The following is a 25,889-nucleotide window of genomic DNA, read 5'->3' as shown; positions in this document are numbered from 1 at the left end:
TCAGCTAAATTCTGGATTGTTGCATTTAAAAAAATAACAGTATTGGGAGTTCCAGTTCTGCTGGCTCAATAGGTTACGAACCTGACTAGTATCCATGGGGATGAAGGTTCGATCCCCAACCTCGCTCAGTGGGTTAAGGATCTGGCGTTGCCATGAGCCGAGCTGTAGTTTGCAGACACAGCTCAGATCCTGCATTGCTGTGGCTGTGGCATAGGCTGACAGGTGTAGCTCCAATTGGACCCTTAGCCTGGGAACTTCCATATGCCACAGGTGCGGCCCTAAAAAGAAACAAAACAAAACAAACTACTATTCAAAGAGGTCTTCATAAGAACCAAGCTCTGTACTAGGCCCTTTACACGTATTATCTCGTTTAAACCATACAACCCTGAGGAGGAGGTCTTATTAGCCCTATTTTAGCAATGAGAAAACTAAAGTTCAGTGAGATCCAGTGAACTGCTCAAGTTCACAAAGCCAAGAAAACACAGAGCCAGTGGAGCCTGCAAAACCTACTATCTCTCTCATCCACCATCACACACCACCGCCTCTTAAATCAAATTTCAGACTCCAGAGACAACTTAAAACCACACATTAAAGGCTGAAAAACGAGTCTTTGCCTTGGCCAAGTCACCCATTCATTCCATGAAATTCTATTATTTATTGAGCACCTATGATGTTCCGGGCACTGGGAACACAGCAGTGGACAAAATCTCTGCTCCCATGGAGCCTACACAGGAGCGCATAATTAAGATGAGCTAAGAAACATACCTGCCACACACACCCAGCCCACATCCACTGTCTCCTCGTGACCACAGCCTAGGGATGGGCAGCTGTACTTTAGTGACTTCTTCCTCTTTCCTTTGAATTTACTGGAATAAACATGTGTGTAGGTAAAAAACAAAGGGAGCTTACACATTTCAATTTCCTCCTCCAAGCTCTGATTCCTCCAAAAAGGGCGACTCAGGGTCCTCAATTCCCAGCTTTCTGTGTTTCACCCAAGGTTTGAGGCCCGTGGCGTGGCTGGCCCAGGTCTCTTTCGCGGAGATAGAAGTTGGCTGCATTTTCTTTTCTTCCTCGTCTGCAGCCAGCTAGGTGCTGAGCCCTGAGCGGTCTGGGCTGAAGTTCATTCTCACCATCAATCTCCGCCAGCCCACCCCAACCTCCCACCAGCTCCCTGAGAAGAAGAAAGGTGGATTTCTTCCAACTAAACAAGTTTTCCAACTTTTCTGACAAAAGAATTTTTGTTGTTGAAGGAGCAGGTCCTGACCTGCAGAGTCCTCTCTCTGTAGGGCAGGGATAAAACAAACTTGAAAGGATAACGAAAGAGTGGCTGAGATCACTGAACCAGAGCTGGCTCTGGGGGATGGGGGCCTGGGAAACCCTCCCTGCTCTGAGTGATCTGTTTATCGCTTTCCCATCTTTTAAGTTGGTTTCTTTTTTTTTTTTTTTTTGTCTTTTTGCTATTTCCCTGGGCCGCTTCCGCGGCATGTGGAGGTTCCCAGGCTAGGGGTCTAATCGTAGCCACCGGCCTACGCCAGAGCCACAGCAACGCAGGATCCGAGCCGCGTCTGCAACCTACACCACAGCTCACGGCAACGCCGGATCGTCAATCCACTGAGCAAGGGCAGGGACCGAACCCGCAACCTCATGGTTCCTAGTCGGATTCGTTAACCACTGCGCCACGACGGGAACTCCTAAGCTGGTTTCTTTTACTATGACTAGGCTCCCTGATTGCTCAGAAAACAATCCTTTTCTCATTTCGAAGGAGCACAGTGCTGCTTTGTCTGACCGCTATTAGGTGAGAGAGCAGAGTTTTCTCAAAGATCCACCATCACATACCACCGCCTCTTAAATCAAATTTCGGACTCCAGAGACAACTTAAAACCACACATTAAAGGCGAGAGGATAGTGATCTTTGACTTACCCTGGGAAGAAGATTTTATTTTATTATTATTATTTTTGTCTTTTTGCCTTTTCCTAGGGCTGCTCCTGCGGCATATGGAGGTTCCCAGGCTAGGGGTCAAATCGAAGCTGTGGCCACCGGCCTACACCAGAGCCACAGGAACGTGGGATCTGAGCTGTGTCTGCAACTTACACCACAGCTCACAGCAACGCCGGATCCCCAACCGACTGAACAAGGCCAGGGATCGAACCCTCAATCTCATGGTTCCTAGTCAGATTCCTTAACCACTGCGCCACGACGGGAACTCCATGAAGATTTTATTTTAAAGAAACCCCTTGGGAGTTCCCATTGTGGCTCAGCAGTAGCAGACCCGACTAGTATCCGTGAGGACTAGGGTTCGGTCCCTGGCCTCACTCAGTGGGTTAAGGATCCAGTGTTGCTGTGCTGTGGTGTAGGTTGCAGACGAGGCTCAGATCCCCAGTTGCTATGGCTGTGGTGTAGCCCAGCAGCCACAGCTCCAATTCAACCCCTAGCCTGGGAACCTCCCTATGCTGCAGGTGTAGCTCTAAAAAGAAAAAGAGAGAGAGAGGGAGAGAGAGAGAAAGAGAGAGAGAGAGAAAGGGAATGTATATATATGTATGGCTGGGTCAGTTTACTGTATAGAAGAAATTGGCACAACATTGTAAATCAACTATGCTTTAATTTAAAAAGGAAAAAAATAAACCCCTTGGAAAAAAAGTAAAATATGAAATAAACCTCTTAGAAATGTTATCCTTATCGCCAATACTGTACTGCCCCTAGAGCAGAACAAATTAGCACTGGATTTGAATTGCCTTGTTCTCATCTCTCATCACTTGGCGACTCCTATGAGTAAGATTCTAGAGGAGTTCCCTGATGGTGCAGCTGGTTAAGGATCCAGCCTTGTCATTGCTGTGACATGGGTTCGATCCCTGGCCCAGCTACTCCTTCGTGCCTGAAGGGCCTCCAAAAAAAAAAAAAAAAAGATTCTAAGTGCCTCTGTTAGGAGTTATACCCCATGGATCCCCTGGGTCAGTGGTGCCCTGGGCTATGCTAGGCACTCAGTATTTCTGGATTACTCTAGAGACACTGCAAAATAGTACATTCTACCTCAAAACAGGAAGGAAAAGAAAGATTTTTGGTAAATAATCTGCTCACTCAGTCTCTATAACAAGATAAAGACCAGATGTAGGCGGTGGACAGTCTTATCTGGAGGGGAAAAGGGGTTTAACATGATAAACATCTCAGAACATGATAAAAGCCAGAGGCGCCTTCCTGGGCCATCATTAATTTTTTTTAAAAATATCCAGTAATATGTGACTTATCAGAGAGATTTATGTTTGGTTGAAAGCCAAGTTATTTTGAGCTGAACAAATGAGAATTCTTAAATTACAGTGGTACAGAGTGAAACTTCGGCACATCAGTGAATGTCTCACCACATTTCTCAGGGACAGAATTAAAAAGAAATCTTTTGTGATGTCATATAGGAAAGCAACTCCACGTAGGATTCCCATAGGCCCTCAATAAAAATAAATTTTAAAAAATAAATTTATTTTATTTTTAAAATTTATTTTATTCAAGTATAGCTGATTTACAATGTTGTGTTCACTTCTGCTGTACAGCAAAGGGACTCAGATATATATGTGTGTGTGTATTTATACACACATATAAATTTATACATACATATAAATTCTTTTTCATGTTCTTTTCTATTATGGTTTAATCACAGGAAATTGCATATAGTTCCCTCTGCTATATAGTAGGACGTTGGTGATTATCCATCCTATATACATTAGTTTGCATCTGTTAATCCCAAACTCCCAATCCATTCCTCCCTCACCTCCCTCCCTTTATTTATTTATTTTTTTAGGGTGGCACCTTTGGAAGTTCCAAGCTGCGTCTGAGACCAACACCACAGCTCACAGCTCACAACTCACGGCAATGCCAGATCCTTAACCCACTAAGCAGGGCCAGAGATTGAACCCACATCCTCTTGGACTAGTAGGGTTTGTTACTGCTGAGCCACTACAGGAACTCCCATTTGTGTGGATATTTTAGATTCCACCTATAAGCGATGTCGTATGATATTTGTCTTTCACTGTCTGACTGACTTTACTTAGTATGATAATCTCTCTCTGCATCCATCATGTTGCTGCAAATGGCATTATTTCATTCTTTTTTTTTTTTCTTTTTAGGGCCACACCTGCAGCATATGGAGGTTCCCAGGCTAGGGGTCCAATCAGAGCTACAGTTGCTGGCCACAGCCACAGCAACGTCAGATCCTTAACCTACTGAGCGAGGCCAGGGATTGAACCTGCAACCTCATGGTTCCTAGTTGGATTCGTTTCCACTGAGCCAGGACTGGAACTCCTGATTTCATTTTTTTTAATAGCTGAGTAACATTCCATTTTGTGTGTGTGTGTTATGTGCATATATACCACATCTTCTTAAAGCACTCATCTGTCAGTGGACACTTAGGTTGCTTCCATGTCTTGGCTTTGTGACTAGTGCTGCTGTGAACATGGGGTTGCATGTATCTTCTTGAATTATAGTTTTGTCTGGATATATACCCAGAAGTGGGATGGCTGGATCACATGCCAACTCTAGAAAATAAATTTATTTTAAAAGTTGATTTATTAGAGAAATACTTTGCACTTACAATATGTCAGGCACTATTCTAGGTGTTTTACAACTGCTTACCCATGTTTCTTTCTCTTCCTGCCTTGAAGCCAAGTGTGCTATTTAGCAGAGACAATAGGATAAGTGGAGAAATAATGAATGTCCTGGCGTGCCTAGAGCAGCCCTGGGTCCACTGACCCCTCCAGTTTGGACTGAAAAGTGTTCCTAGGAGTTAACTTGAGCCTTGGGCTCTGTTCAAGCAGGAGGGTCCTCTGTGTCAGGCACAGCCCTTGCCATCTTATCATTTGTCCTTCACAATAGCCCCCCTGGCACCTCCTGCCTCATGCTGCTCTGATTAGGCTAAACCCGATGAAACTGCTAATCTTTGTTGCTGACGTTTCAATTGTTTCTGTTTTATAAAAAATGACAATCTCATACAACTCATCTAATATTGCCTACATTTAAATTATTATTACTATTTTTTTTTTCTTAGGGCCGTACCCATGGCATATGGAAGTTCCCAGGCTGGTGGCCTATGCCACAGCCACAGCAACGCCAGATATGAGTCTCATCTGCAACCTACACCACAGCTTACAGAAACACCGGATCCTTAACCCACTGCTCGGGGCCAAGGATTGAACCCACATCCTCATGGCTATTAGTTGGTTTCGTTTCTCCAGAGCCATGACAGGAACTCCTAAGTTATTATTATTTTTTAAATATATATTATTATTTAAATAGTCTATTAAATTATTTCTACTTTATTGGAGTATACTGATTTACAAATTATATTAATTTCAGGTATACAACATAGTGATTCAAAATATTTATAGTCGGAGTTCCTGTTGTGGCTCGGTGGAAACAAATCTGACTAGAAACCATGAGGTTGCTGGTTCCATCCCTGGCCTTGTTCAGTGGGTTAAGGATCCAGGGTTGCAGTGAGCTGTGGTGTAGATCACAGATGCAGCTCAGATCCCGAGTTGCTGTGGCCCAGGTGTAGGCCGGCGGCTACAGCTCCGATTCGACCCCTAGCCTGGGAACCTCCGTATGCCAAGGGTGTGGCCCTAAAAAGCAAAAAAAAAAAAAAATTACAGTCATAAAACATTGGCTATGGTCCTTGTGCTGTACAATATATCCTCATAGCTTCTTTCATAAATAGCAGTTTGTACCTCTCACTCCTCTACCCCATCTTGCCTCTTTCCCCTTCCCTTTCCTCACTGATCACCACTAGTTTGTTCTCTGTATCTATGAGTCTGTTTCTTTTTAGTTATAGTCATTAGTTTGGTTTTTTTAGATACATAACATACAGTATTTGTCTTCCTCTGTCATATTTCACTAAGTGTAACACTTTCCAGATCCATCCATTAATGTGGCCTACATTTTATCTTTTATTTTTTTTTCTTTTTAAGTTCCTGGGCTAGGGGTGGAATAGGGGCTGCGGCTGCTGGCCTATGCCACAGCCACGCCAAATCCTAGCCAAATGTGTGACCTATGCTGCAGCTTGCGTAGGATCCTTAACCCACTGAGCCAGGCCAGCTATCAAATGCACATCCTCATGGAGACTACGTTATGTTCTTAACCCACTGAGCCAAAATAGGAACTCCAGTTGCCAACATTTCAAAGAAGAGAAATGGATGCCTGGAGTGGTCCAGGCCACTTGTCCTAATGCGTCAGAGGTAATCAACAGCAGTATCTGCATTCAAAATCCCGTTTGCTTCCTTCTAAACCTATTTGTATCCTACTTTTACAGCCTCTTAAGAACTTGGGCCCAAGAACTAGCTGCTGGGGGCTGAGTATCTGATCATCATCCACTTACCAGTCTGTGATTTGGGGATAAAGACTTTTTTCTCTGTGCTTTAGTTTTCTCATCTGTTAAATGGGGTAATAATAATACTGCACTACTGTCCAATTTGAATGAGGAAACCCAAGTACAGAGTTTAGACAGTGCCTGGCACTTAGTAAGCACTCCTCAGGTTGCCTTTGATGATTTTTCTCCTGCCAACACACACACACCCTTATGATGCCAAGTAGGGAGGTGAGAATCATTAACCCCGGGACTGAGAGCTATTCTCAAAATTTCCGCACGTCCCTGGGGCTTAAACTGCAGTTTAGTATTAAACCACCAGATTTTTCCCCCCATTCTTTATTTTTTTAAGGGTGGAGAGGGGGCTGTCACGTCTAGGGACTACAGGTGTGATTTATGAAAAGAGCCAAGGAGCCTCCAGACAGGGGGACGAGGGAGCACAGTCCCAGGACAGGCTGCCACGACAATTCTTGTAAACTGTCCCTAAATCAATCCCGGCGGGGGCTGGGAAATTCCCCCCATAATAAGTCTAGGAAGCAGGTCAGGCTGACCCCCGAAGGGCTGGGTGAGGAAATCCCCATCTACCCGGTCACAGGAATCGCTCAGGTCGAAGCTGTACTCTAAAGGAAACTCCCGCCTTTTACGATGGATTTTAGGGCTGGTCCCCAGCCCGGAGGGCGGAGCGGGGGCGGGGATGGGCGTGGCCTGGGCCGCGCGCCACGTGCTCCGTGACGTCAGAGCAGGAAGTGTTTGAGGAAGTGGCGCTCAGCGGGTGGGTTGGAGGTTCCCGCACTTCAATGTCTTTGGGGTGGCGCCCCCACCCGCGCCCCCGCCCGCGTCCCGCCGCCAGGTGAGTCCCTTGGGCGGGCGGCCGGTGTCACCTGCCGGGCGAGCTAGCACCCCATCTCTCCTAGGCCCCCGGAGATGCTCTCGTGGGGCCTGAGTCGGCGAGTTCCTGTTGGAGGTGGGAGCTGAAGGCCCCCCGAGCCCGGCCCTGGCGGGGTGGCGCCGGGTGGTGGCAGCGAGGTGGGAGCCCGGGCCGGGGCCGTGATTCGTCCACGCCGCGGTGACGCAAGACCGCGGGGAGCTGAAGGGGAGGCGTCCCGGCCACCAGGGCAGGGCGCCCGGCCGGGGTCCGGCTTGGGATCCCCTTTCAGGTCTTGTAGTTTGAGGGCCTCTCCTCCCTTCTGCTTCCATGCAGCTTGAGGGGGGGCGGGAGGTTGGGAGTGGGGGGGAAGACAGGAGTTTCCTACTAAAAGCAAAACCAAACGGCCTGGTTTATTTACAAGATAAAAACCAGTTCCGATTTTTCTCTTTCACATGGAAGGGCCATGGTATCTCTTACTTTGTCCATGCCCTTGAGTTCCATTTTTTCTTAACCATCACTTTTTGTCCCCCGCCCCGAATTGCTTACAGAGTTAGCAGGACATCACTATGAGCTGGTCACCTTCCCTGACAACCCAAACATGTGGGGCCTGGGAAATGAAAGAACGGCTTGGGACAGGGGGATTTGGGAACGTCATCCGATGGCACAATCAGGTAGGCCCTGTGCTGCTGGGAAGAGCGGGGGTGGCAGGTTTGGGGAGTTGTGGGTGCAGACTTCTGCTCCCTGCCTCTGCTCCTTGGGAATGGGGCTTGCCTTGGCCATGGACTTCATGAGAGAAGGAGCCTGGGCAGGGGGCGTCAAGGGCTCCTGACCTGACTCTAGGTTCAGGATCTCCAAGCTTTATTGACTATGCCACCTAAATAAATAGTTAAAAAAAATAAAGCAAAGTAAATTTTCAAAGTTCCTGTTGTGGCTCAATGGTAACGAACCAGCCTAGTATCTATGAGGACTCAGGTTTGATCCCTGGCCTTGCCCAGGGGGTTAAGGATTCCACATTGCTGTGAGCTGTAGTGCAGGTTGCAGACGTGGCTCGGATCCTGAGTTGCTGTGGCTGTGTCCAGTAGCTGCAGCTCCAATTGAACCCCTAGCACGGAACTTCCATATGCTGCAGGTGCAGCCCTAAAAAAAAGTAAGCTTTCAGCTTCAATTCTATGTATTTAAAATTACGTAGCTATGCTAACACTAAACTATCACCTACTAATATACACAATACATATATCACATTATGAAAGCTACCAAAATATAGAAAGATCTAAAGGGTGAAAATAATAAAACATTTCTAAATGTTTTATTATTTATGTTTTAAAAATTAATTTGAGGAGTTCCTGCTGTGGTGCAACAGTTTTGGCGGTGTTTTGGGAGCGCTAGGATGCAGGTTCAATGCCAGGCCTGGGACAGTGGGTTAAGGCTTTGGCATTGCTGCAGCTGCAGCTTAGGTTGCAACTGCAGCTCAGATCTGATCACTGGTCGGGGAACTCCGTGTGCCACAGAGCGGCCAAAAAAGAAAAAAAATTAATTTGAAAAATATTTTAAATATCTACCAATTATGGTGTCTTCCCAGTGTTGTTTGCCATACTTCAAACATGAATTATATGGATACACACAAAAGTGAGAATTATTGCTAGGGATGGTGGATGAACATCTTCATTTCAAATAGTTATTAACAATTTTAAATCATTTGGACCGATTTGTCTTTAGTTCTGGGAGATCCTCACTGGTTTGTTTGTTTGTTTGTTTGTTTTGGTTGCACCTGCGGCATATAGAAGTTCCTGGGCCAAGGACTGAATCTGAGCTGAGGCCGTGGCAACACTGGCTCCTTTAACCCACTGCCCCAGCTGGTGTCTCTGCAGCGACTTAACCCACTGCACCACAGTGGGAACTCCAGAGCCTCACTGATTTTATTCCTTATGTGTCTGCCCTGAGTTTCTCACACCACAGTGTTAATTCTTCCATATTCCCATTCACTTTGGTGTTATATGCACTGACTTTCTCCATGGGGAGCTCCAAGCTGCTCATCCATCTTATGAGTTATGTTATTTAAAATTGCATAACATCAGAGTTCCCTTCATGGCTCAGTGGTTAACGAATCCAACTAGGAACCATGAGGTTGCGGGTTCGATCCCTGGCCTTGCTCAGTGGGTTAAGGATCTGGCATTGCCATGAGCTGTGGTATAGGTTGCAGACTCAGCTCGGATCCCCTGTTGCTGTGGCTCTGGCATAGGCTGGCGGCTACAGCTCTGATTTGACCCCTAGCCTGGAAACCTCCATATGCCGCAGGAGCGGCCCAAGAAATGGCAAAAAGACCAAAAAAAAAAATTGCATAATATCATCTATAAATCTACCTCAGTGGGGCACACAGAACCTGCCCCATGTCCCCGCATGCCTCTGTCCACCCCTTGCCCGTGGAATGCCCTTTTTCCTTGGGGTACCTCGAGTGTCAGAGGAGACAGCTGATCCAAGGAGGGTGCTGTACACTTAGTATCAGGAAGACTTAATTTCTTCTGAATTTTTTTGGATTCCAGTATTGTATATTGGCTCAAAGGTAGCCATCACCCATCAAATAGCTAAAATTAGCTTCTTGACTCCAAGTTCAGACACCCCAAAGCCCCTGAGGGAGGGCGCCTTCTTTTTAAACAAGGCCAGCAAGCACATCTCTGGACTGAAGAGATGGCAGGTTTCCTACCACAGGGAGGGTCATCCAGGCCACTGGGCAGCCACCCCTCTCTATCAGTTGGAAGACATTTGAGGCCCTGCACTGTATCCTGTCAGCTCTGAGCAGATGGAACAGTCCCTGGAGGAATGTGGGGGCCAGAGCTGGAGGGCAGAAGTCAGGTGGGCAGGCGGTAATTCTCACACTCGCCTGGGAAACTCTGACCTCAGCAAACCCTGTGGTTGGCTGGGCAACCAGAGGCCTGGCCTCGCCACAGAAGAGCCAGATCCTTCCACAGCCCCACACAGACCTGGGCTGGGCTGCTTGCACACAGGCTGGGGCTGTTAGAGTCTTGACTACAGCAAAGGTCCCACTACAGCTGGACTAGATACGTCTTGGCTTCCTTCAAAAAAATTTCTATCAAGGGAGTTCTGGTAGTGGCTCAGTGGGTTACGAACATGACTAGTATCCATGAGGATGCAGGTTTAATCCCTGGCCTCACTCAGTGGGTTAAGGATCTGGCATTGCTGTGAGCTGTGGTGTAGGTCGCAGATGTGGCTCACATCCCAAGTTGCTGTGGCTGTGACATAGGCCGGCAGCTGCAGCTCTGGCTCAGCCCCTAGCTTGGGAACTTCTATGTGCCGCAGGTACAGACCTAAAAAGCAAAAAAAAAAAAAAAAAAACCACCAAAAAAAACCCAAACTGTCAGGATGGGCCACTTGTCTGCCATCTCTCACCCCAACTGGCCTTTGTCTTCTTTCGGGGCTCAAAAAGCTGTCAACAGATGGAGTTTGTTGCTGGTTTTACAGCTATGAGTGTGTGTGTGTATTCATCTTCTAGAATTACTACTTTTGCGTTCCTTCTCCTGTTCAGAAACTTAGTTTGTTCTTTTTTATTTATTTATTCATTTTTTTCTTTCTTGGCTGCCCAATGGCATATGGAGTTCCCAGAACAGGGATCAGATCCGAGCCTCAGTTGCGACCTAAGGCAACTCTAGATCCTTTAACCCACTGGGCTGGGCCGGGAATCAAACCTGCATCCTGGTGCTGCAGAGATGCCACCAATCCCATTGTGACACAGCGGGAACTCCTAATTTGTTCTTAATTTTTGTTTTTATTTTTTTTATTTTATGGCTGCATCCGCGGCATATGGAAGCTGCCAGGGATTGCATCTAAGCCACAGCTGTGGCAATGCCAGAGCCTTTAACCCCCTGCACTGGGCCAGGGATCGAAATCCACAGTGACCTGAGCTGCTGCAGTCAGATCCTTAACCCACTGCACCATGGTGGGAACTCCTTTTTTTAAAAAAAGCCAAAAGCCAAGCTCTCCTTCTGCCATTGGAAGCGCCTCCCCTCCCTGCCTCTCCCCTGTGAACTCCCAGCAGATCAGTCCGCCGAGCCCTCTCTGGGACAAGCCTATGTCTCCTGGATGTCTTGTAAATTCTGCCCATTCCTACAGGACGGGCTGAAGCCCACCTCCTCCACAGACCGAGCACAGTTCTCTTCAGCCTGTGGGCATGGTTCTCCCGGGCTTCCTTCGACAGCCCCTGTGCGCTGCCTTTTTGTCTGTGCAGAAGTGTTCTTGATCAGCCTGGGCTCTGTCTGCCTTTGGGTTTCTTTCTGTTCCCCCATAGCGACTCCGTTTATGTTCTGCACGTGTTTGGGGCACAAAATCATCCACTTCTTGATAAAGTGGATTCCTGGAGAAGGGAAAGCACCATTAATCAAGTCTTATAAATGTAAGCTCCCAACTGTGATAATCGTGACCCAGGAGAGGGGCCCAGTGCAGTGAGACCTCAGGCCAGGGGGTGGGGTCAGTCAGGGGGTCTCCAGGAAAGCAGCACTAGACGGGAGGCGCAAGGGTTGGTAGAGGTTAGCCAGGCAGAGAAAGTGGACAGGGGGTTCCAGGCCGAGGGTGCAGCCTGTTCGGAGCCCCTGGCGAGGGCTAGGTCATGGCAGGCAGATGTGAGCAGAAGGGGTGAGGGGCTGGCATCAGGCCCCGCCAAGGAGGACGCTGCTGAAGGGAGTCCCGCTCTGACTGCGGGCACTCGCTGGAAGGGGGCGGGGCAGTTCTGGGCTAAGAAGTCGGTGTCCAAAAAAAACGCCCTGACTTCTGCAGGGTACTGACTCCCACACTGTGCCTTATTTCCAGCCCCTGACAGCTGAACAGCCTTTCTCACCAAATTCCTGAATATTAACCCTTGGCTCTGGGGATCTGGTTCTGGGACCCCACTGGCACTGACCTGTCATGTGGGGAGACCAGTCAGGAGGTTTTCAGAGAATCTGGTATGAGAATGGACTGGGCTGGTGGTGGTGGAGGTGAAGGGGAGTGGGCAGGTTTAAGAGATTTTTTTTTTTTTTGTCTTTTTAAGGCTGCACCCACAGCATATGGAAGTTCTCAGGCTAGGGGTCCAATTGGAACTGCAGCTGCCACCCTACACCACAGCCACAGCAATGCCAGATCTGAGCCGTATCTGTGACCTCACCACAGCTCACGGCAACACCAGATCCTTAACCCACTGAGCAAGGCCAGGGATCCTCACAGATACTAGTTGGGTTCATTGCCACTGAGCCACGACAAGAACTCCCTTAAGAGCTCTTTAGAGGTGAGATGGGCAGGACATGATGGTGGGGTGAGGGGCCGAGTAAGGGGCGTCCACAGTTCCCCAATTGCTTCGTGAACACTTGCTCAAGGCCAGGCTCCGTCCAGGAAGCTCTCCAGGTTCTCCTGGGTCACCCCTTACCCGGGGGAATCCCTGGGGCTGCCCTGGGTGCTTAGGGGAGGTTCTTTCATTGGTATTCAGAATCAGAGCAGAGCGGAGTGCTCTCTGTTAAGGGCATCTTGAGGAAAGCAGCTGGGATTGAGTGGTAGTTATGCAACTCCTTTCAGGCAGTGCTGCTATACTTAATGTGATAACTGTGTACATTTTCCTGGTTCTCAGTGTCCTTTGTCTACAAGAGAGAATATTTTTTGTGTCATCACAAGAGAAATTCCAGGAGTTCCTGTTGTGGCTCAGCAGATTAAGGACTCCTGTGAGGATGCAGTGTCAATCCCGGGCCTCGCTCAGTGGGTTAAGGATATGGGGTTGCCACAAGTTGCAGATGCAGCTCAGATCTGGGGTTGCTGTGGGTATGGCGTAGGCCGTCAGCTGCAGCTCCGATTTGACCCTTAGCCCAGAAAATTTCCATATGCCACAGGCGTGGCCATAAAAACAAACAAACAAACAAACAAAAAGAGAAGTTCCATGAAAGGACCTAACCATTGGTCCTCAGTCAGGTAAGTGATGCCTAATGATCAGACCCATCATTTATTGAGAACATACTAAATGCAGGCTTGGGCCAAGTATTTCACATGCTTTATCTCTATTCTGCACAATATCCAAAACGGAAATACTGTTATCTTTACTCCCATTTATAACCGAGGAAACTAAGGCATAGAGATCATGTACCCAAAGAGGCTAAGCTAGTCAGTAAAGGAGCTGGAATCTCCTGAACCTACATTTGTTCAAATCCCAACCTCTTGCCTCCTTCACTGGCTTGTGGCTTTTCCATGGTGGGGATCCAAGGTCAGGGACACCCCTGGAACAGGCTCAGTTGTCCACCGTCAGTCTAAACAACCTTGAAGCACTAAAAGGAAAAAAGGATCAATCTTGCTCGCTAAGCAGAGGACCCTCAAGTGATTATTTCTTGGGAAAGGAAGATTGTGTAAAAGGCCACGCCACCCATCTCCCTGAGTCTTGATTCTCTTACCGGGCATGGCCTTGACAATCCTTGCTGTGTGGCTGCTCCCTCAAACTTTCAGCTCAAAGGTCAGCACTGCTGGGATGGGCTGATATTTTCAGTAAGATGTTTTTTAAACATTAAGAAGAGGAGGTGACCAGGGTGACCTCGGCCTACAGACCTTTCAGGAGTAACAGGGAGAAAACCCCAGGGCTCGTGGCCACACAGACCCCGGGTTCAAGTCCTGGCTCCGGTGTTGGCAGCATCAGGGCTTCCAGCCACAACCTCCCACATGGGTTTGGAAAAAGCTGAGATGCTGATCCCCTCTGCCCTCAGCATGCCTGGGCCAGACCTGGGGCCACCACCCCCTGAAAACATCTAGACGAGGCAGGGTGCTTTGCCAGTAGCACATTCTCTGGGTGCTGTGGTGGGAAGGAGGCTGAGGAGTGCTGCCCTGGGTCCCAGAGGATGCCCCGGTTCTCACTCTAGAAGCAGTGCTGGCTCTTAGCCGTCCTCTCACTGGGCGACACTCAGCTCACTCTAGCCTTCGTGTCCTGGAGTCTTAGAGACTTTGAGTGCTGGCCTGAGCGCCACCAGGGGTCCATCAGGAAAAAAGAGCCAACCCAGAATTAATGTGCTTATGCTCCAGTCGAGATCATAAAAGGGACACTTAGAAACATATAAAACACGTGTCACTGTGAGCACAGATCATATGGACGTGACCGTGGCTGTTTATCGAGAGTGTCGTTGCCAGTTGCGCTGGGTGCTTTGTCCCCACTGCCTCTGGAATGCTCAGAGGTGGTAGAAGGCCTCTTAGGCAGGACCTGATAGGAGGTGGGCTGTGGTTCATGTGACAGGAGCAGAGAAGGCGAGTCGAATGGGCAGAGCGCCATCTGGCAAGGAAATGGTACCGTGCATACTCAGGGGCCACTGCGTATCAGACGCTCTGTCTCATTTCAGCTGACAGCGTCGGACAGGGCAGAGTCTTCTCCGCCTTGTGGATAAAGACCTGGAAGCTTAAGTAATGGGCTCAAGGACACATATCCACAAGGTGAAGGACAAGGGGTCCACCCCTGAGCCCCTGTAGTGGGTTTGGAAGCCACTGTGCCCATTGGGTGTTTACACCAAAGGGAGTGGGTTGGAGTCAGCTGTTTCAGCATAGACCGATCACTGCTGTTGAGTCGGAGGTGAAGCTGCAGCCAGACCTCAGCCTTCTAACTCTGTGGCCTGGGTTCTGTCCCGAGAATCTCCCTGGGCCCAGCTTCCCACCTTCTCCTGGAAACATTCATCTTGGAGGGCAGGACCTGAGAAGGAACAAGGAAGGTATTTCTAATACCCTGTGTTTCTAATAGACCGCAGTGACTGGCTGAGTGGTTGCCATGGTAACAGGAGTCAACTTCCCAACCTGAGGGTTTGGGGGACCTGTGAGTTGGCTTCCTGTGAGTGTCCCTGAGTCATTAGAAAGTGGCCGAGGGCCAGTTCCTTTATAGGTTCACCTTCTATCTCACTTCTACAGCACCTTCCGGTGGTCTCAGAATGGTGCCCCCACCCCCACTTCATGGTATGCTCACGTTTGTATGAGATGGTTCAGGCCAAGGTTAGGTTTCCAGAGAACTGAGTTGAGAGTGGGAGGTTCCAGGGAAAGTCATCCATGCTCTTGTGTTTCTTTGCTGCTGGAGAACAGACTTCCCAGGGCTTCAGGGTTTCTGTTTCTTTGTTGTCTGTTTCTATTGCGTTGAATTTTGCTTTCCAGAGCCAGGTACGTTTTTAGCAACAGAAGGTCGTTCTACTTGGATTTCTGTTTCAAGTGAAACATTACTCATGGAAAAGCTGGAAATGTTTTACGGTACTTCCTAGAGGGCCTGTGTGAGAAAAGCTGGGACATTCTGAGGCCTAGAAAGTCAGGGTTTCCCCTCCAACTGCAGGACAGAGCTGGGCTGTCCAGAGTATAGAGTCAGTTGTTTTGCGCAGTCGTTTCATGTTTGTGTCATAAGTTCACTCCTTAGGTTGCGTTGGGATGTTGAGGCCAATGTCAGATCTTCAGTCTTTGAAATCATCTTCAATGTCAGAATTTATTCCTGGATTCTGGGATGGGCCAGGTGACAGCTGTGTATTAGTGCTGGTCTTTGTGCTAGGCAAGAGGCTGCAGTTCTCTGCAGTCAGCCAGTGTATACATTGGTAGAGACCAATTCCCCAACGTATTTTCTAAGGCAATAAATCTACCTTCTGGGGAGTTCCCGTTGTGGCTCAGCATATTAAGAACCCTACACAGCGCGAGGATGTGGGTTTAATCTCTGGCCTCGCTCAGCAGGTTAAGGATCTGGCGTTGCCACAAGCTGTGGTGTCAGTCGGCAGCTGCCACTCCGGTTCAGCCCCTAGCCTGGGAATTTCCATATGCCACAGGTGCAGCCATAAAAAAGAAAAAAATAAATCTACCTTTTGGGTTTGGTTTATCTGTCCCCTTTATGAAGGAAGCATACTATTTATGCTCAGCAGAATAATGGCCTCTCCCAAAGATGTCTGTATCTTAATCCCCTGAGTCTATGACTATGTCATGTTACGTGGCAGAAGGGAATTAAGGTTGTTAATCAGCTGGCCTTAGATGGGAAGATTATCCTGGATGAACTGGATGGACCCACTGTAATCACAAGGGTCGTTAAAAGTGGAAGAGGGAGGAGTTCCCTGGTGGCCTTGCGATTAAGGATCTGGTACTATCACTGCTGTAGCTCAGGTCACTGCTGTGGCTTGGGTTCCATCCCTGACCCAGGAACTTCCTCAGCCATGGGTGTAGCCAAAAAGACAAAAAAAAAAAAGTGGAAGAGGGAGGCCGGAGAGGCAGTGACAGAGTGATGCAACCACCAAGACTCAACTGGTCACTGCTGTCTTTGAGGATGGGGAAAGGAGCCATGAGGATGCAAGCAGCCCGAAGAAGCCAAGCCTGAACAGACAAGGAGACGAATTCTTCCCTGAACCCTCCAAAAGGGGATGCAGCCCGCCAACATCTTGACTTTAGCCCAGTGAGACCCTTGCCAGACTTCTGACGTCTAGAACTTCTGGGAAAGAAATCTGTGCTGTGTTAAACCAGTAAGCTGGTGACAGTTTGTTGTAGCAGCAAAAGAAAGTGAATACACTGTCCTGTGTATTGAAGTTAAAATAGTTGCCATTTTGGCTCAGGGGTAACAAACCCAACTAGTATCCATGAGGATGAGGGTTTGATCCCTGGCCTCAGTCTCTGGGTTAAGGATCTGGCATTGCCGCGAGCTGTGATGTAGATCGAAAACATGGCTCAGATCCGGTGTGGCTGTGGCTGTGGTGTAGGCTGGCAGCTGCAGCTCCAGTTCCACCCCTAGCCAGGAAACTTCCAGATGCTGTTGGTGTGGCCCTAAAAGGCAAAAAAAAAAAAAAAAAAAAAAAGAGGTGCAGATTTTTGAATGTCTGGATTTAAACTCAGAGTCATTCTGAGGTAACACACCATGAGTTGCAATATCTTCTACTAAACTGTTGCTTAAAATACCATCCATCACGACTTCCCATGCTGTGTGGACGCTCCCAGCAGTGTTCCTTCATCGTACAGCCTGGCTGGTTTGCCTTCTCCTGTGTGTAGACCTTGACACCCACATCTGGGGTTTTGTGCGGATCCCCCACTACCTGGAAACAAGCCTCTGTACATGTCAGAGCAGCTGCTTGAGAAGTTACCGAACAGGGCAAAAACGTTCAAGTCTGAACGCTAATGGGAAGTGAAACTTGAAAGCAGATTCAAATCAGTTTGAGAGCAGAGGAATTGGGAAGTTCACGGTATAGGGGGCAGAACCTCTTGTGAGATGTAGCAGACTGTACAGCACGGAAGAAGTGGTGGCCCCTGGACGTGTTTCCTAATTCTTGAGCAGTACTGGATGGACTTCCGCCCAAAGTCACTTGTATGACTGTACTGACCAGCTTGGAGGACAGGATTAACAGTTGTTGAAAGAGGTCAGCTCTTCAAGAGTGCCTCTGAATCCCACCACAAGATCAGGGCTCACAGCAAAGTCGGTGGATGGTGTGGCAGAGCCTGGCTGTCAGCGCCTGCTGTCCCAGACAGCACCAGGGAGCATGGGCACAGAGGCGGGCATGGGCCACCACCACTGCACCAGGGGGCCTCAGGGATGCTGTGCTGGGTGAAAGAGGGCAGGATCCAGGTTGAGACTTAACAAGACTCTCCCTTTCTAGGTTTTTGGAGCTCAGACTTCGCAAGGGAGGGCGCCTGTTTCTTAATCAAGGGCAGCGAGCCCCTCTCATTAGGTTAAGGACCCAACGTTACCATGAGCTGTGCTGTAGGTTGCAGACACGGCTCCGATCTGGCGTTTGAGTGGCTGTGGTGTAGGCCATCAGCTGTAGCTCTGATTTGACCCCTAGCTTGGGAATTTCTGTGTGCTACAGGTGCAGCCCTAAAAAGCAAAAAAAAAAGAAAAGAAAAAAAAAGAAAAAAAAAACAAAGACCACTTCTTGTACAATCACATTTGTATGAAATGTCCAGAACAGCTGAGTCTGTAGAGACAGAAAGTAGATTGCTGTTTGCCTAGGGGTAGGGGATTTCGGGGGAAATGGGGAGGTACAGCTAATGTAGGTGGGGTTTCTTTAGGGGGTGGTGAACATATTCTCAATTTGATTATGGCTTTGGGAGTTCCTTTTGTGGCTCAATGGGTTAAGAATCTGCCATAGTGTCTGTGAGGATGCAGGTTCCATCTCTGGCCTCGCTCAGTGGGTTAAGGATCCGGCGTTGCTGCCAGCTGTGGTGTAAGTCGCAGATGCAGCTTGGATCCATTGTTGCCATGGTTGTGGCATAGGCCAGCAGCTGCAGCTCCGATTCGACCCCTAGCCTAGGACCTTCCATAGGCCACAGTTGTGGCGCTAAAAAGAAAAATAAATAAATAATAAAATAAAATCAATTGTGGCTTTGACCATATTGCTCTGAATGTACCCCAGACCCTTAAAGTGTCTGCTTTAAATGGATGGGTTGTATGCTATGTGAATTGTATCTGAGCTGTTAAAAGTTGACACGGGGTTCCCTGGTGTCACAGTGGGTTTAAGGATCTGGAGTTGGCACTGCAGTGGCTTGGGTCACTGCTATGGCATGGGTTCAATCCCTGGCCCGGGAACTTCTGCATGCCACAGATGTGGCAGAAAAGAATAGAGGAGTTCCCGTTGTGGCTCAGCGATATTGAACCTAGTATCCATGAGGATGCGAGTTTGATCCCTGGTCTTGCTCAATGGGTTAAGGATCCAGCGTTGCCATCAGCTATGGTGTGGATCGCAGATGCGGCTCAGATCCTGAGTTGCTGTGGCTGGCAGCTATAGCTCCGATTCGACCCCTGCCTAGCCTGGGAACATCCATCTGCTGAAGGTGCAAGAAAGCAAGAGAGTGAGAGAGAGAGAGAGGAGAGGAGGGAAGAGGAGGGGAGGGGAGGCAAGGGGAGAAAAGAAAGCATGTGATGTAACTACATAATGGAGGGCTTAACCATGGCAATGTGGGGATATGTTAAAAGCCGCTCAAGCATGCCCTGGAGGTGTTGGATGTGCCTGTTTCAGGCCTTGGAGCTGTCAGTCAAAAGATGCTTCCCTCTTATTCCTGAAGCTTCTATCCTTATACGTTGGTTTCAGGGATGGGTCTGTTGACCAGTGAGTCAGGGGTCTTAGTGGACACCATCTACTCTGTCTGGGATGCCCATTTTCCTTTCCCTCCTGGGTGGGTCCTTGTTCCACAGGGATCGTGGCCAGCCTGCTGGACCGCAGGTCAGCTGCCCTGAGGAAGCACATGCACTCAGGGGCCTCGCCACGTCCTCACATGCCTCTGTTAGGTCCCATTCTGTCCTGATGAATTCCTGCACTACAGGACTTAGGATTCCTTACAGCACGAGTTTTATGTCATAAGCAGAGAACGGCCCTCCAGGGCCTCTAGGATGTTCCTCTTTCAGGTGGGCACCAGTGGAATTTGAGTTCCGTTCTGAGACCTTTTCTTTTTTAATTTTTTTTATTTTTTATTTTTTATTTTCCCACTGTACAGCAAGGGGATCAGGTTATCCTTACATGTATACATTACAATTACATTTTTTTTTCATTTTTCTCCCTACCCTTTGTTCTGTTGTTGAGTATCTAGACAAAGTTCTCAATGCTATTCAGCAGGATCTCCTTGTAAATCTATTCTAAGTTGTGTCTGATAAGCCCAAGCTCCTGACCCCTCCCACTCCCTCCCCCTCCCGTCAGGCAGCCACAAGTCTCTTCTCCAAGTCCATGATTTTCTTTTCTGAGGAGATGTTCATTTGTGCTGGATATCAGATTCCAGTTATAAGTGATATCATATGGTATTTGTCTTTGTCTTTCTGGCTCATTTCACTCAGTATGAGATTCTCTAGTTCCATCCATGTTGCTGCAAATGGCATTATGTCATTCTTTTTTATGGCTGAGTAGTATTCCATTGTGTATATATACCACATCTTCCGAATCCAATCCTCTGTTGATGGACATTTGGGTTGTTTCCACGTCCTGGCTATTGTGAATAGTGCTGCAATGAACATGCGGGTGCACGTGTCTCTTTTAAGTAGAGTTTTGTCCAGATAGATGCCCAAGAGTGGGATTGTGGGGTCATATGGAAGTTCTATGTATAGCTTTCTAAGGTATCGCCAAACTGTTCTCCATAGTGGCTGTACCAGTTTACATTCCCACCAACAGTGCAGGAGGGTTCCCTTTTCTCCACAGCCCCTCCAGCACTTGTTATTTGTGGATTTATTAATGATGGCCATTCTGACTGGTGTGAGGTGATATTTCATGGTAGTTTTGATTTGCATTTCTCTTATAACCAGCGATGTTGAGCATTTTTTCATGTGTTTGTTGGCCATCTGTGTATCTTCTTTGGAGAAATGTCTATTCAGGTCTTTTGCCCATTTTTCCATTGATTGATTGGCTTTTTTGCTGCTGGGTTGTATAAGTTGTTTATATATTCTAGAGATTAAGCCCTTGTCGGTTGCATCATTTGACACTATTTTCTCCCATTCTGTAAGTTGTCTTTTTGTTTTCTTTTGGGTTTCCTTTGCTGTGCAAAAGCTTTTCAGTTTGATGAGGTCCCATGGGTTTATTTTTGCTCTAATTTCGATTGCTTTGGGAGACTGACCTGAGAAAATATTCATGATGTTGATGTCAGAGAGTGTTTTGCCTCTGTTTTCTTCTAGGAGTTTGATGGTGTCCTGTCGTATATTTAAGTCTTTCAGCCATTTGGAGTGTATTTTTGTGCATGGTGTGAGGGTGTGTTCTAGTTTCATTGCTTTGCATGCAGCTGTCCAGGTTTCCCAGCAATGCTTGCTGAATAGACTTTCTTTTTCCCATTTGATGTTCTTGCCTCCCTTGTCAAAGATTAATTGACCATAGGTGTCAGGGTTTATTTCCTGGACCTCTATTCTGTTCCATTGGTCTGTGTGTCTGTTTTGATACCAGTACCACACTGTTTTGATGACTGTGGCTTTGTAGTATTTCTTGAATGAGACCTTTTCTTGTTGGATTTATCCTCCACCCATCCTGCAGGCCCTGGGTTGCCTCGGTGCTTGTGGATTGTGGGCTGCTGGGGGCTTCTTGCCGCAGGATGGGGACAGGGAGTCAAGGCCGGCTTGCTTGCTGATAGTGGGGCCAGTGCCCACGTTGCTGCCCCCAGAGCCACAGCCAGAGCAGGTGCTATCCCTTGGCCATTGTAGGGACCCAATGGGCTCAGGATCAGTGGCTGAGTATTTGCCCTGCCACCTACGCCGCTGCCTCAGGGCCCTCCCTTGAGTCTGTCCCAGGGCTCCCAGGTTCCTTGTGGACATTGAGAGGAGGAAAGAGTTGACCCCTGGACCCAGGCAGCCTGTCACTCAGGAGAATTGTGTTCCTTGCCTTCTCTCCCGCTCACCTGCCATGGAGGGCACTGTGCCAGGTACTGCATTGGAGGCTAAACACACCAGGTTGTGCAGGCCTGTAGTTTAACAGAAAAAAGAGGCAGGAACCCTCTGACCCTACAGGTAAGGTCATGCACTGAGGCATCACCTGTTTAGAGAGAAGGGTAGGAGCCAGAGCAGAGGCCAGAGTGCTTGGAACCAGATGGGTGGCCTGGCCTCGGCATTGGATGCCTGGGGTGGGGTCGCAGGACTGTGGTGAAGAGGCGGGTCAGAGCCCAGCCCCAAAGGACCCTAAATGCCAGGAGTCCCTGCATGACACGTGTTACTGAACACCCGCTAAGGGCCGAACGTTGCTTGGGCCCAGCCTCCTGACAGCCCTGAGAGTCGGGTGTTGATGTTCCCCATTTTACAGATGAAGAAACTGAGCCAGACCAAGTGGTCCACCCAAGGTCACAGAGCTGGGAAAAGGCTGCACTGGGATTTGAAGCAGCCTGTGTTCCGTCTCCCAGGCCAGCTTACGTTCTTCCTGCAGACAGACTCCCCCAGAGGGGGGAATGTGAAGTGAGGGCCAAGTGCACAGAGGGGCCATTTGCATGGGGTCGGAGGTCAAGTCCAGCAGACCCCCACCCCCACCCCATGTGGACTCCGGAGTGAATAGAGACCCAGGGGAGAGGGCAGGCCAAGAGCTGGGGCTGGTGGGGACCCACATGATGGGCTGGAGGTGACTCAGGACCTCGGGAGCCTGGCCCGTGCTTTGGGCCCTAGAGAGACAGTTTGGGGTCTGACCCCCCCAGTGTGTCATCTCTGCAGGAAACGGGCGAGCAGATCGCCATCAAGCAGTGCCGGCAGGAGCTCAGTCCCCGGAACCGTGAGCGCTGGTGCCTGGAGATCCAGATCATGAGGAGGTAAGCCTTGGGGCTGGGGGGACTGCGGGGGGTGGGGTGGGGTGGGAAGGGACTCTGGGATGTTGCAATGACTGCCAGAGGAGCCCGCTGAGCTTGAGGATCTGGAGTCTGGACAAGAGTCCTGAGTCCCAGCCCCTCGGTTAGGATACCAGCCAGACAGCCCAGATGGGTGACTTCTGGAGGAGTGGCCATCTCCCCCATCAAGGGGCTCTTGGTGTGTTTTATTTGCTATATTAAATTATTTAAAGCAGCCATCATCATGGCACATTTTCCTTTGTCAGCAAAAATCCTTTTTCTGTCCATATTTCCAGTTCTGAGGTGATAAACATGAGTCCACTGCTGTGAACCTGTTGCTGGGGTCTCTCCCTCCAGGGTGGGGACCTGGCTGCTGGCCATCAGGTGGATGCCCCCCTCCCAGCCGGGAAGGAATGTGGGGAAACCTGCAACCCAGTCAGGCCCTCAAATGGGGGCTCCATCACCAACCTCTGGAGAAAGGGAGGCATCGCCTTGTTTGCATGTGCACGTGCGCACACACACACCTCACACCCCACATACACACTCAAACACAGCACACACACCCCCACACAGACATACACACCACCCTCCACACACAAATACACACACATACCACACATCCCACGTATACACACCACATACATACACACCACAAACACAGACACACCACATACCACACACACACCACACGCACATACACACACACATCACATATACACATACCATAGCACACACACAGACACACCACATACCACACCCACATACACACACCAGACACACCACCTACACACATTGCACACATAGACACACACCCCATCCCCACCCAATGGCATGAGATTGGAAGTCCTGCACTTTCTCTGCTTCCAGAAGCAGTTTGGAAGTGCAGGGAGGACTTGCCGAGGGGCCCTCTGAAGAAAACTACATTGCGCACTTGGCACTCATAGCCCCGGGGGTGGGTGCTGGGTGGATGTTGGTGGGTGCTGGCTGGTGGCCCCAGGTGAGTGGCAGGTTCAGCCCTCTCCCCCGCTGCCCGCTCTCCAGGGCCTTTGGCTGCTCCAAGCTGTGGTGTCAGGCGAGCTTCTCAGGACACAGATGACGGGGTGTGGGCTTGAGCCTGGTCCCTGCCTCACTGCCTCTCTTCCTTCCTAGGCTGAACCACCCCAATGTGGTGGCCGCCCGGGATGTCCCTGAGGGGATGCAGAGCCTGGCTCCCAACGACTTGCCCCTTCTGGCCATGGAGTACTGCCAGGGCGGGGATCTGCGCAAGGTGAGCCTGCAGGGCCCTGCAGGGAGCTGGGGAGCCACGGGGCCCAGGGCCGGTAGCCTGGGTGCCAGGCTCAGACCTACAGGAACTTGGGGTGGGACTTGCTGTGCACCCCACACACTGGCTCTATAGTGATGAGGCCAAAACCCTCAGATCGTGAGTCCAAACGCATCTTCCTCCCTTGGGTTGTCAGAGCCGCTGGAGTCCTGCAGTGTTGGCCTGGCTGCCGTCCCCATCAGGAGACTTTCTCCCAAATGTGGCCACTCAGGGTCACACAGTGGGACAGGAAGGGACTGGCTGAGCCACCTGTGAGCTAGGCTGGCCCTCCAGAGCCACCGCTGACTCAGCTTCTGGACCCTGTTCTCTTCCTCCCGCCCCGTCCACGTCTCTTTACCAGAACACACCCTGCAAGGGGTGCTGAGGGACGGTGGCATGTCCACCTCCCCAATGATACTGGAGCTTACAGGATCCCCACCTGCTCTTACATGTAACCTCGTGTGATTTTCAGCAGCTCTGTGGCCTTGGTAAAAGAGATAGGGGAGGGAGCTCCTATCATGGATCAGTGGAAACGAATCTCACTAGCATCCATGAGGGTGCAGGTTTGATCTCTGGCCTCACTCAGTGGGTTAAGGATCTGGAGTTGCTATGAGCTATGGTGTAGGTCACAGATGCCCCTCAGATCTGGCCTTGCTGTGGCTGTGGTGTAGGCTGGCAGCTACAGCTCCAATTCCACCCCTAGCCTGGGAACCTCCATATGCTGCAGGTGTGGCCCTAATAAAAAAAGAAAAAAAATAAAAGAGATAGGAGAGCTCCCACTGTGACACAATGGTATTGGAAGTGCCTTTTTTTTTTTTGTCTTTTTGTCTTTTTAGGGCGACACCCACATGCATATGGACGTTCCCAGCTAGGGGTCTAATCAGAGCTGTAGCCTCCAGCCTACACCACAGCTACAGCAACACCAGATCTGAGCCACATCTGTGACCTACACCACAGCTTATGGTAGCGCCAGATCCTTGACCTGCTGAGCGAGACTAGGGATCACAACCTCATGGTTCCCAGTCAGATTCATTTCCGATGTTTCACGATGCAAACTCCAGCAGTGTCTTTTCAACGCTGGAACACGGGTTCCATGCCTGGCCCAACACAGTGGGTTAAGGATCCCAGTGCAGCTTCAGCTTAGGTTACAACTACAGCTCAAATCTGATCCCTTGCCTGGTAACTCCGTATGCAGTAGGGTGTCCAAAAAAGAAAAAAAAAAAAAAAGGATCCCCGTGAAGGGTGGTTCCCTGGGCCTCATGGCTGCAGTGACAGAGCTAGGGGACAGCCTGTGTGAAACCAACTGCAGCCCCTCCCTGTCTGTGAAAGGAATCGTGCCTCAGAGCACAAGGGACAAGTTGGAAAGCTCTGGGCACAAGTTGGTTTTGTCCTGAAAAGAGGTTGCCCTATCCTCTGTCTGCCCTTGCCTTTCACTCCAGAAGGAAGTTCTCAAGATTGGGGGAGAGGGTGGGGATCAGGATAGCTGGGCGTTTCTTCCATCCTAACACAAGTTTCCCGGACCCAGAGTCCTGTGCTGCTCCCATTACTCTTCTGGCCCCTTCCGCCCTCTTTTTCTAAAGGAAACTTTCCATGAGGGCTCATCAGCGTGGGTGGCCCTTCCGCCCCAGGAGGTGGGCAAGTCTGGGGAGCGTCAGGCAGGATGTGAGCAGGGTCACCGGTCACCGGCTCAACCCACAGGCCAGGCCTGATAAGAGCCGAGAAATGGGGAACCTGACAGTGCTTCAATTCTCCTTTATTTTTCTGACCTATGACAGCCATCCGATTACTAATTGTAGCTATTTAGGGACATGAAGCTGTGTCATTGTAGTTGCAACGACAGTTGTCAGAGGACAGCGTGGGAGGTGGGTGGGCTGGCGTCAGATTACGGAGGCAGAGGGTTTTAGACGTTATCTCCGGAGCCAGCCCGCCAGGGAAGAGGCTGATCCAGACTTTGGCATGGTTGCCGTGGCACAGGGTCAGGATGATGAGGACAGGGGTAGGAGGGCAGGCAGCAATGGTACCCTCTTGGGGCCTCTGTCCACGTGGCCACTGGAGGGACCTGGGGTGAGGGCACTGGTGCCCTGGGCGCTGGAGATCTGTCCTCTTTGTCTTCCAAGTGAGGTCGCCCATTATTCCCTCCTCCAGAAAGTTCAGAACCTATACTCCTGGTCTGGAG

At 49.5% G+C, this 25,889-nt stretch overlaps 1 protein-coding gene across 2 annotated transcripts in view; it reads left to right on the top strand.

Annotated features, from left to right (window-relative positions):
* Positions 1-7,079: 7,079 nt before the first annotated feature.
* Positions 7,080-25,889, top strand: part of IKBKB (inhibitor of nuclear factor kappa B kinase subunit beta) — a 58,848-nt gene continuing 40,038 nt past the window's right edge. Inside the window, exons 1-4 of one of the 2 annotated variants that reach the window (XM_047771788.1) lie at positions 7,080-7,191; positions 7,758-7,880; positions 22,304-22,398; positions 23,563-23,680. In XM_047771788.1, the coding sequence (XP_047627744.1) occupies positions 7,776-7,880; positions 22,304-22,398; positions 23,563-23,680 (318 nt within the window). In that variant the 5' untranslated portion in view covers positions 7,080-7,191; positions 7,758-7,775. Of the gene's footprint in view, positions 7,192-7,437; positions 7,499-7,757; positions 7,881-22,303; positions 22,399-23,562; positions 23,681-25,889 lie in introns of those variants that run through there. The other variant, XM_047771789.1, reaches the window with a different exon arrangement.

The sequence above is a fragment of the Phacochoerus africanus genome, chromosome 3 (assembly GCF_016906955.1).
Source record: "Phacochoerus africanus isolate WHEZ1 chromosome 3, ROS_Pafr_v1, whole genome shotgun sequence".
Classification (NCBI taxonomy): Eukaryota; Metazoa; Chordata; class Mammalia; order Artiodactyla; family Suidae; genus Phacochoerus; species Phacochoerus africanus.
The sequence above is the reverse complement of the archived record's forward strand: the minus strand, read 5'-3'. Positions and strand labels throughout refer to the sequence as shown.